Source organism: Loxodonta africana, chromosome 26 (genome assembly GCF_030014295.1).
Source record: "Loxodonta africana isolate mLoxAfr1 chromosome 26, mLoxAfr1.hap2, whole genome shotgun sequence".
Classification (NCBI taxonomy): domain Eukaryota; kingdom Metazoa; phylum Chordata; class Mammalia; order Proboscidea; family Elephantidae; genus Loxodonta; species Loxodonta africana.
The window spans coordinates 1,078,391-1,090,344 of NC_087367.1; the positions used below are offsets into that span (position 1 = coordinate 1,078,391).

Below are 11,954 nucleotides of genomic sequence, written 5' to 3' on the forward strand. Positions count from 1 at the left end.
AAGTATTAGCCATTTATCTCAATGTTTACTATCGTTTTTACTATCATTTTTTTCCTTTCTTCCTCTCGTAATAACTGACAGGTTTTGGCTGTTAATGTAGACGAAAAAAACAATTTTGATCCAAGTACCCTGTTAATTATCACAGCTCAGGGTTGATGGCTTTCGACAACTTCCATTTAGCTTTCTAAAACCTGACATAAAATCTCTAAGCAGCTCCGCTAGCTGTAGTAGGGAAAAGGCTGGCACTAATTTGATGAGAGAGGAAAGGTACTTATTTCACTTCATCTGTCATTGGAGGCTGGAGGGAACCTATCTGATGTCCCACAAGTAAATTCAGGACCTAGTAGATAGGCTGGAGGGTTCCGGGCAAGCAGCCTGGCTTAGAGATCAAGGGCTCAGGAAGATATGCAGTATGACGGTGGTTATATCCCATTAGGTCACAAAAGATATACCAAGCCACGTGCTATTGAGTCGACTCTGACTCATGGCGACTCCATGTGTGTCCAAATAGAACTGTGCTCCAGTGGCTGATGTTTTGGAAGTGGGTCACGAGGCCCTGCCCCAATCGACATTGTTTTCAGCAGCAGGAGGTGACCACAAGAGTCATGCCAATCACATTTGTCAGTAACCACAAGCAGGGATCAGTGTCTAAACACATCTCTTCAGACAGAGAAAAGGGCCCGACCCGGTAACTCAAAAGCTGAGCAGGATAAATGTTATGTCCCAAACCCCCTTGTTTTAGTCACCCGGTGCTGCCATAACAGAAATACCACCAGTGGATGGCTTTAACAAAGAGAAATCTATTTTCTCACAGTCTAGTAGGTTACAAGTCCAAATTCAGGGCGTCGGCTGCAGGGAAAGGCTCTCTCACTCTGTTGGCTGTGGAGGAAGGTCCTTGTCCTCAATCTTCCTTCCCCCTGGAGGAGCTTCTCAGGCGCAGGGGCCTTATGTCCAAAGGACGCACTCTGCTTCTGGTACTTTCTTGGTGGTATGAGGTCCCTAACTCTCTGCTTGCTTCCCTTTCCTTTTATCTTGTTATCTTGGATCAGGGAGGTGAGGGTGGTGTTACAATCCCACCTTAATCCTCTCAACATAAAATTACAATCACAAAATGGAGGACAACCACACAATACTGGGAAGCATGGCCTAACCAAGGTGATACACACGTTTCTGGGGGGACATAATTCAATCCATGACACCCCTCAAATACGTGTCGGCCATCGGTGTGACAGCTGCCAAAAACAAACATAACAGTAATCTTTTCCAAGTGTGCCAACATGACTCTCTCTGGTGCGTTTTTGAACAGGGCCTTTCCCCCTTCAGTCAGAAGCACGCATTTGCATCTGAGAGAATAACGACTGTTCCAACAGAAAACCAAAAAGAGCCAAAGCCTAGCTTCTGATTTCCTAAACGAGATTTCTGCGTCCACTTCAAGTCTGGAAGCCAGACTTGGTCAGAAGAAACTGCTGCTTCCCTAAATTCTAAACACTTTCTCAAGAGGTAATCCTTGTGGGCTCAGACACAGCAGAGTCCTGTGCTCAGTCGCGATGTGGAGAGGACGGAGCTGTGACAGCAGGGGAAATTCAGCCAAACTGGACAGAGGGAGAAAGTCCTCAAGTGCTGAGGGAAGAGGGCCAGGCAACAGCTCCCCTCTTCCCTGGATTCTGGCAAACAGACTGCTTTGGGAGTTAGGGGTTAGGGCCCCTCTTCCCAGGCACAGCCTGGAGGTCTCCATAGCCCACTCAGGAGGGCAGCCAGCTTGGGGGGCAGCCAGCATGGGGGGCAGCCAGTGTGGAGGGCAGCCAGCGTGGGGTCAGCCTGCGTTTAAGTTGAAGATGGCTGTGATGGCCATTTCCCTGAGGGATGTGCAGGTACTGAGACCTGGCCCACCAGCAAAGGCCTGGAGTTGGCAAGAAGAGCTGTCAAGGTGGGGTTCTGCAGACCCCAGGCAATGATGACCTCCGAAGTCAGCCTGTCTAACTCTGCTAAGAGGGGAAGGGGTGCAGGGCTTCAGGGGAGGTGGCCTCTGAGCTGGTCCTGAGAGATGCACAGGCATGTTCCTGGTGGAGAAGATCCTCCCTGCGAGGGTACAGCACGTGGAAGGCCATGAGGCTTGGTGCGCGGGTACAGCACGTAGAAGGCTGTGGGGCTGACCCTGTGGGTACAGCACATGTGACGGCCCTGAGGCTGATCCCCTAGTACAGCACCTGCAAAGGCCGTGAGGCTGACCCCGTGGAAGGCTGTGAGGCTGACACTAGGCAAGGCTGAAAGCAGGTATGCACTGAGAACAGAGGCGGGGCACTGGGGAAGGGGCAGGCATCAGATCACAGGGCCAGGGGCCAAACTAAGCGTCTAGGTTTGATCCTGGGGGGCAGGAAGCCGTGGCAGGGTGTGAGGCAGAGGGGGGACGGAAGCAGATTCCAGCTTTTGAAGTCTGAGTCTGGCACCAATGCTGAGCAAGGAGAGTGAGAGACAGGCTCTGAATCTTCATCCGCACGCCCGGACCGGACGGTACGTTCACATTGGTGACTCTGACGCCCAGCACACCAAGCCAAACCAGACGCCTTCGCCTCGATTCCACCTCCACGGCACGTTCACATTGGTGACTCTGACGCCCAGCACACCAAGCCAAACCAGACGCCTTTGCCTCGATTCCACCTCCACGGCACGTTCACATTGGTGACTCTGACGCCCAGCACGCCAAGCCAAACCAGACGCCTTCGCCTCGATTCCACCTCCACGGCACGTTCACATTGGTGACTCTGACGCCCAGCACGCCAAGCCAAACCAGACGCCTTCGCCTCGATTCCACCTCCACGGCATGTTCACATTGGTGACTCTGACGCCCAGCACGCCAAGCCAAACCAGACGCCTTCGCCTCGATTCCAACTCCGTCGGGCTCTCAAGGGCTGTGATCTCTGGGAAGCTGGCCACCAGGACTTTCTCCCGAGGTACATCCGGATGGGTTTGAACTGCACAACTTTTGGTTAGTAGTCAAGTGCTTAAGCATTTGTGCTGCCCAGGGACTTCTCAGACATCGTGAACACTGCGACACTGGTGCTGGCCTGAGCCCTTCAGCGAACTCCACTCTGCACACACACACACACTCAGCATTGTGGAATGCGTGTGTCTGCTTGCAGGAGCATCCGAAGATAAAGAAGGCACAGTTCCTGCCTTCTGGAGGACAGCCAGGGTCCCTGAAGCCCAGAGAGGCCCAGAGCTCACCTGACTTCTGCAGATGTGGCTGCCAGCAGCCGCGCCCTCTCTCGTACCCTCTGTATCTTCTCAGAAAACCCTAGCTCCCCGCTGCCACCACACCACCCAGTTCAGAAAACCCTCCCTCTCCTGGTGGGGGGATGTGCTCACTGCCATTTAAAGTTAGGTCGGGGCGGGGCTCGGCTTCACTCTGTCATCCTGCTTCCTCTGCAGCCGGTTTTCTGTGTCCAGGACGTGGGTCTGACAAGGCAGGCTTAGACGGATGGGGGCTATTGGGTCCGGAGAGAACACCATAAGGGGCTAAGCTGATCACTGACCTCAGGACTCACCAGCCGCTGTTGAGTCGACTCCAACTTCTGGTGACCCCGTGGGTGTCAGAGCAGAACTGTACTCTAAAGGGTTTTCAGTGGCTGACTTTTTAAAGCAGATCGCCAGGCCTTTCTTCCAAGGGGCTTCTAGATGGACTGAAACTGCCAGTTCCCAGTTAGTAGCTGAGCATGTTAACTGTCTACCCTACCCAGGAACTCTGACCTTAGGACTAAAAAACCAAAAACTAAACCTGCTGCTGTCAGGTTGATCCCGACTCATAGCAATCGTAGTGACAGAGTAGAACTGCCCCATAGGGTTTCCAAGGAGTGGCTGGTGAATCGAACTGCTGACCTTTTGGTTAGCAGCCATTATCACTTAACTACTGCACCACTGGGGCTCCTTAAGGAGGGATTTTTTTCACGGTCTGTGAAAGAAGCAGGAAGAGAAACAGGCTCAGGTTAAGAAAGGAAAGACGGTGTTCGAAGAGAGAGGAAAATTCTTGTCCAAAGAACAGCCATGTGCCGTGTGGCCTCCGTCCCCGACCTCTGGGAGAGAAGACAGTGCAGGCGGCAGCCCGGGGGGCGGTTCTCCTTCCTCCAGGTGAAAGTCTGGGCCTCGCTCGTGTGAACTGACCCCAGCTCCCCGAGTTCATGATTCTATGATGTCACTGAAGAGAGAAGAATGGGGAGCCCAGTTGGCTCCAGCTGCTCGGGTTCCTCTCTCCTGGGGTTCTGATGGTTTTGGGGGTGAGGGGAGGTGAGCTGAGTGATCAAACGCGTCCCAGCTCAGTCTCCCCTCCAGTCACCGCAGCCCCACCACACGTATGGAGAGGAGCTAGCCCGTGTGAGTCAGCGCCACCGCAACCAGCACGGCAGCTCCTATGAAACTGAGCTGACCCAAAAAGCAGCAACGAAAACGGCCTTTTATTCTTCTGTTTGCAGAAAACGTAAAGAACAAGAGAAATACATTCAAACGGAGCTGGAAAAGGGCATCTGGACAAGCTGTGACTGTGAGGGCGGACGAGTCTTCTGGCGAACCTTATGAGCTTTGAGACCACAGCAATCACTTTCTTCGTCATTCTTCAAATTTGCCTCATTTTCATCTTAATTTTATTGGCCATTTTTTTGTATAAATGGTATAAACCCATGCTGAGAAACTGGGATCAGATTTCAAGTCATACTAGCAAATATATCTAGAAATAACACAAAACAATTAAAACAGCAGAACAAGTAATAATGCTGTAGCTATCTGCTTTTTCCATTTCAGGGTTTTAGAAACGGTAATTTCTTGTTTAAAAGTGAAGCTTCCTCGTCAGTCCTTACCACCAGGGCCATTCTGTCTTTTCTGCATTTTGTTTGTTTGTTTCAGTTTCCAGAGCCAGGATGATGAAGAGACAGAAAAAGCACCTTGTACAGATGGTAACGGAGGTGAAAACTGTCCGGCTGCAGCTGTGGTGACGGACAATCCAAGACACCCAGAAAAGTAAGTCCGCCTCTTAGGACGTGGAGAAGGACATTTTTGTGGTAACGGTGACGAGGGTGCGTGGGTTTTTTAAAACTCCACTGATTTATTTTCCAGGACTGTCCTCATCCAAGTGGTGGGCGAGGAGGCACCCGTGCGGCCTGGCATTCTGGTCCAGAGACGGGGTGAGGAAGTGATGCACGTGCCCTTGGACCACAAGGAGGACGTGGAGGCAGAGGAGGACAAAACTCTAGAGAAGCAAGATCCTGAGATTGCTGGGGAAACTGACCAAGAGGTGACAGGTTTTCTGCTCTCAAGGGGCAGCCGTGTTTGGTTGGAAAGGTGGCGGCGAATTGCTTTGCTGGGAATAATAATGAGGAATGGCGTTGCCTGTGACTTAGGCTTTTACCTGGAACGAGTCCAGGGTCCACAGGATTTAAAACCTTCTTCTTAGCCTGTCTCATGATTTTAAGTCAGGTATATATATATTTTTTGTATATATGCTATGCCTCGAAACTTGCTCATTCTTCATTCTTACATTTGTGTTTTCTTCATAATTCCCCTTTCATTTTGCTTTATTCAGAATCTTACTATCTTTGAGCTGGAAGAGGTCAGCTAGGAATTCAACTCTCGTTACAAACGAGAAAACAGGATGATTGCTCAGGGTCACACCTCCCCTGTGGTCAAGCTTGAGACCAGACCCCATGTCCCTGCTCCAGTTCAGGTCCCTTCTACAACAGCACACAGACATTGGCAGGGCTGGTGGCGCAGTGGTTAAGAGCTCGGCTGCTAACCAAAATGTCGGCAGTTTGAATCCACCACCAACTCCTTGGAAACCCTGTGGGGCGGTTCTGCTCTATTCTGTAGGGTCACTATGAATCGGAATCTGCTTGATGGCAACAGGTTCTTGAGCCCACTGGTAGTGCCTCTAATAAGAACAACTCACGTGCCCCACACCCAGTCTGACAGAAGGATGGTCCAGGTGGCTCCGACGTTTCCAACACGTCTATATAATGACCACTTCATATAGAGAATAGCCCGTGTCATCCAATGTTGCATACGTCAATGTGCGTTTTACAGCAGTGGTGTTGTTGCCAGGTGCTGTCCAGCTGGCTCCTCCACGGCAACCTTACACATATACAACACAAAAAACGTTGCCCGGCCCTGCGCCAGCCTCACCATCGTTGCTATGTTTGATCCCATTGTTGCAGCCATTTTTCAACCACAGAAATATAAAAATATGATTTGATTGATTATCACTGCTTTCCTATATCAGTTAGAGATACTTTTTCTGTTTCTTACTGACAATGTGCAGATAAGTTATGTTTTTAAAATCAGGGCTTCCTGCCTTCGGTATTGACCATTTATGTTGTTTGTCTCATTCTCTTGCAGGGTGACGATTTGACAAAAACTGAAATTCCTGCAGGTGCTGAAAACCAAAAAAGACCTTTGAAAGGAGTGACTTTTTCGAGGGAGGTAATTGTTGTGGATCTCGGAAAGGAATACCCTACACCTCAAAGCTATGCTCGAGAGCATAAAGAAAGAAAATGAAGCTCAAAAAAAGGCTGAGAGTAAAAGCAATGTAACCATGGACCAACAGTGAAATGATTAGGGGTACAAAATCATGTTGTGAAACAGATAAATAATGGGAAATGAAGCCAGTACAGATATAGTATTTTTACCTTTGTGCAAAAAGTGGGCTATGTGCAAAATTCTGTATTTATAATAACTAAGAGCTTGAATACAGTTTTTTTTAAAACTCAAATCTAAGTTCAACAAATTGATTGTATTAAGTGTCCTTAAAGCTGTGTCTACTCAAACACTGTTCTAATGTGTGAATAAAGTTATTTGTGTTTGTGCGGGTGTCTGCTAGGTAAATCATATTCAAGGAGGGACTTCTGAAACAGTGTGTGTTCCCTTTTTTAAAATAATATTTTATTGTGTTTTTAGTGAAAGTTAACATAGCAAACTAGATTCCCATTTGACAATTTCTACAAGTTGTTCAGTGACATTAGTTACACTTTTCACAGTGTGTCAACGTTCTCATTAAGTGCATTCTGGTTGTTCTGTTTCCAGTCCTCTAGTTTCCCTGCCCTCCTGTCTTGAACAGTCTGCGTTCTTGACAATCACAGGCATCCGTGACCAAGTAACATGACAGCTGTCGCCATGGAAACTTACAAAAGCTGGGGCAGGGTCTTCTACTACATAATCTGCTTTGAACTTGGTCCTGAAATCTTTCTTAGACTGACAGCTGCTTTTTAAAGATTGGTTCAAAAAAAACCTACCACCACGAACAAAAACATCCTGCTACTTTAGGCAAGTCCTGAGGTTGTACTATTCCTGATTTTAGTAGTTTGAAATTTGCCCGTCATATGTCACATGTGGGGTATGACCGTTCAGACCTGCATGATGATGTCCAAACCACGGTGAAAAACTCACGTTAAATGTACGTACGGTAAATGTACGCATGTTAAATGTATATCGTGTGTTAGGGGAAGCAGAAAACAGAGCCCTTGAGTCAGGGGCCTTGCTCAGGGTCGTGAGCTGGCATATGCTCCACAAATGTTTGCTGAGCGAGGGGCAGAATAATTGATAAAGCACTGTGGAATGGGTGGCTAATGCGGAATGGGGTGGACTGACATCCTTTGATGAGCAGAAGTCTCTGCTGAGACCATCCCAGGAGGAGGAAGGACTTAACCAAATGGAAGGAAAAAAATTCTGACTGAGGTGACCCTACGAATGTCACAGTAAAATGGTGCTCTGCTGTTTTCAATGGCTAATTCTTCAGAACTGGGTTACTAGGCCTTTCTTCTGGATGGACATGAACTGCCAATCTTTATATTAGCAGCTAAGCACGTTAATCACTTGCACCACCCAGGAACTCCAATCAAAATGGAAGGTTTAGATAAGAAAAGGAGTGTGTATTTCAGATGGAGAGAGGCATCAGCCAAAGCAGAGGTGAGAATGTGTTTTGAGTCTGGTGGTCAGTAGTTAGCTAGACCTGAAGGCTGGTGTCAAGGAGTGTTAGGAGGTGTTGTGGATTGAATTGTGTCCCTAAAAATGTGTGTCAACTCGGCTAGGCCATGATTCCCGGTATTGTGTGACTGTCCACCATTTTGTGATCTGATGTAATTATCCTATGTGTTGTAAATTCTAACCTCTATATGTTAATGGAAAACCCTGGTGGTGTAGTGGTTAAGTGTTACAGCTGCTAACCAAAGCATCAGCAGTTCAAATCCACTAGGTGCTCCTTTGAAACTCTATGGGGCAGTTCTACTCTGTCCAATAGGGTTACTATGAGTCGGAATCAACTCGATGGCAATGGGTTTATATGTTAATGAGGCAGGATTAGAGGCAGTTTATGCTAATGAAGCAGAACTCAATGTACAAGATTAGGTTGTATCTTGAGTCAGTCTCTTCTGAGATATAAAAGAGAGAAGTGAGCAGAGAGCGGGGGACCTCGCACTACCAAGAAAGAAGCACCAGGAGAATAGTGCGTCCTTTGTACCCAGGGTCTCTGTGCTGAGTAGCTCCTAGACCAGGGGAAGATGGATGACAAAGACATTCCCCCAGAGCTGACAGAGAGAGAAAGCCTTCCCCGGGAGCTGGTGCCCTGAATTTGGACTTGAGAGAATAAATTTCTGTTTGTTAAAGCCATCCACTTGTGGTATTTCTGTTATAGCAGCACTAGGTGACTAAGACAGAGGTAACAATGACGCGTAGCGAGAAGTCAGAGGTCACTCTTAGGATCCTAGGCTGAGTCTAGGGTGGAGAGTGGATCAGGGCAGTGTAAAGTGTGGGGAGAGGGTTCTGCAGAACATAGTCCTTTCAGAGTTCATGATCTCTTTAGAAACATTTAAAAATTTTCATCTTTCGGCTGAGGATAATCTTTAAAATTTTAATTTAATAAAGTTCAGACTTACCTAGATGACAGTTTATAGCTGTGTGTTCCCATATGATTTTGTAGTTTCTTTGCCCAGATATGCATCTGTATTTTGGAACCAACCAAGTATTTAATTTTTACAAGCTGATGAGAAGAGAACAGGAGGAATTAATATGTAAGATGCATCTATGTCAGAGTGGACAACAATTTCTTCAGAGCTAACTATATTAAACCAAGGTTCTGTCAAAGTTCCAATAGTAGAAAATGGTGGGAAAACTGGCCATCAGTGCATGTAACAGTACCAAACCAAAAAAACCAAACCCATTGCTGTCGAGTCGATTCTGACTCATAAGGACCCTACAGGACAGAGTAAAACTGCCCCATAGGCTTTCCAAGGAGCAGCTGGTGGATTCCAACTTCCAACATTTTGCTTAGCAGCCGAGCTCTTCACCACTGTGGTCTTATGTAATAGCACAGGTATGTGGAATTCCGGAAAACCACTGGTGCCATGTCTATAGTCTGAGCAGCAGTGCAGTCGACAGCATCTCAAACTAAACGTTAATTTGAATTTCATTTGTGTTGTGATTTTGTTGGGTTTTGTTTGTAAATTTGCTTTGGTTTTAGAGTTGAATGAGAAGACAAAGAGTCGATACCTAGTTTTAGGTTTCTGCATATTTTAAGTAACACTGTAAGAAACAAGACAATACTGGTGGGCACACACGAGAACTTTTCCTCAGGGTTAGGAGCAGCCACGAGGAGATAAATGGAAGTGGCTACAGCAGCAGTTCAGATGTGGAGGGTAAGGATCTGGGTGAGGAGGCGGCAGGACCGATGGAAATACGAAGCGAAGTAAAGGCTGTCCCTTCCTGGCTAACGTGGGAGCAACGCAGGGAGGATGGCTCCTGAGTTTGGATAGCCAGGTTGTCCTTATTAGTTGCCATTGAGTTGGCTCCAACTCATAGCGACCTCGTGTACGACAGAACCAGATGCTGCCCAGTCCTGTGCCATGTTCATGACCATTGGTGTGCTCAAGTCCATTGTCGCCGCCACTGTTTTGAGCATCTTCCAGCATTATAGTGACCAATATTCTGTTCATTGGCTAATTCTTGTATGTATATCACCAGGCCTTTCTTCCTAGTCTGTCTTAGTCTGGAAGCTCTGCTGAATCCTGTTCATCATGTGTGACTCTGCTGGGATTGGAAATACCAGTGTCACAGCTCCCAGCATCAGGGCAACACACAAGCCGCCACGGACGAGAAATTGACAGACGGGTGGGTGGTGGGCTATCTGAGAGGCTGTCAGAAATAGGAAATTCCAGAAACGTGACTTGTTTGGGGGAAAAGATTAGGTGAGTTTTAGCTCTGTTGAATTTGAGGTGTAGGCCAGAAAGATGCCCAGCAAGCAGTAAATGTCACAGGGCACCCTGTTTTCATCTCCAGATGGAAAGGTTGAGCAATTGTTTCTCAATGCGCTGGGCCTTTCTCTTGCAGAAAAAAAAAAAAAAAAAAAATAGCCCGTTGCCAGTGAGTTGATTCCAACTCATAGCAACCCCATAGGAGTAGAACTGTCCCACAGGGTTCCCAAGGAGCAGCTGGTGAATTCGAACTTTTGGTTAGCAGCCAAGTTCTAGAGGTGGGATCAAACTTTCCACTTTACCTCTTTGATTGGCTGTTGACTCCGAGACTTTTCAGATGACTATCCCAAGTAAGGCACGTCATCCAAAAGCCAAAAGCGGAAAATGATAAATTTGACAATTAAAAAAATTTTGTATTTAGCAAAAAATAATGGTCCTTCCCAGTTTGATGTTGGTGTTTTGACTTTAATACAAACAACAAACTGGGAAGGTCATTAAAAAAAAAAAAAAACTTTTTATAGTGAAATAATTTCAAATTTACAGAAAAGCTGCACGGATAGTATAAGGAACCCTGAATGCCTTTGTTCAGATTTCTTAGTCAACAGGTTACCACATTTCAGGGTTTACGGCATCTGGTGTCTCTTTCCACCTTAGTACTTCAGTCGGGGGTGAATTAACCTACGGTAATTTTTAAGCAGGGTATACACAGGCATAATTGTTTTTCACAGTGAAATTGCACACCACAGATTAGTAAGTAAGCACAAGCAAGCCTGTGTGCACACCTCGCTTATGGACTAACCTGTCCCTGTGCACGTTTCCTAAAACCAGGGCATTCTTCCACATGACCAAAGCACAAGCAACCCAAGTTAGTAAATTTACATTGACTACTATTGCCATCTAATTAGAACCCACTCAAAGTCTGCCAGTTGTCCCAATGTTATTCTTTATAGGTTCAGGATCCAATTCACTATAATGCTTTCTATTAGTTGTTGGAGCCCTTGTGGTGCAGTGGTTAAGAGCTCAGGCTGCTAACCAAATGGTCAGCAGTTAGAATCCACCAGCCGCTCCTTGGAAATCCTGTGGGGCAGTTCTACTCTGTCCTATAGGGTCACTATGAGTTGGAATAGACTCAATGGCAAGAGGTACTTAGTTGTTATGTCTCTTTAGTATCCTCAGTCTTCCCTGAACTTTTCCGACCTTGACACTTTTGAAGACTACAGGCCAGTCCCTCACTTTTGGGTTTTTCTAATGTTTCTTCATGAATAGATTTAGGTCATGCACCCTTGGCAAGAATATTCCCGAAGTGATCCTGTGTTCTCAGTGTATGGCATCAGGAGGCTATTGATAATTTAGTTATCACTTGGTTAAGAGGATGTCTATCGTGTTTCTCTACTGTAAATTTTTTACTTATGAATAAACAATGTTAGCTGGCATTCTATTGTGAGGTAGAGCTTTCCTTATGTATTCATTCAACATATCAGTATGGACTCCCGTGTTCCTGTTTCTTTCAGTGGGTTATAATCATTTATTTTGACATTCCAGATGTGGCCATCGGGGGCCCTTTCAAGCTGGCTCTTATGTCTTTTAGACATATCTCCACTACTCCTTCAGCACTTTCTTACTTTTCTATTCAAGAAGATTTTCCAAGCTCATCTCGTACCTTCTCTGCCCCAGCCCTGGAATCGGCTGTTTCTCCAAGCAGTCCTGGTGTCCTTGAGTGGAGAATACTGC

General features: G+C 46.7%; 1 protein-coding gene across 1 annotated transcript; it reads left to right on the forward strand.

Annotated features, from left to right (window-relative positions):
• Positions 1 to 4,565: 4,565 nt before the first annotated feature.
• C26H2orf74 (chromosome 26 C2orf74 homolog) lies at positions 4,566 to 6,537 on the forward strand. The gene is made up of 4 exons (XM_010597242.3): positions 4,566 to 4,660; positions 4,894 to 5,007; positions 5,104 to 5,281; positions 6,379 to 6,537. Exons 1-4 carry the CDS (start codon positions 4,566 to 4,568, stop codon positions 6,535 to 6,537), a joined length of 546 nt encoding a protein of 181 aa, XP_010595544.3.
• Positions 6,538 to 11,954: the final 5,417 nt, after the last annotated feature.

Bases quoted from the DNA above. Each gene is read 5' to 3' on its own strand.
- C26H2orf74 (XM_010597242.3), top strand. From the start codon at position 4,566: ATGAGCTTTGAGACCACAGCAATCACTTTCTTCGTCATTCTTCAAATT. The intron at 5,008-5,103 runs GTAAGTCCGCCT...TTTATTTTCCAG, and splicing joins AATCCAAGACACCCAGAAAA to GACTGTCCTCATCCAAGTGG. The intron at 5,282-6,378 runs GTGACAGGTTTT...ATTCTCTTGCAG, and splicing joins CTGGGGAAACTGACCAAGAG to GGTGACGATTTGACAAAAAC.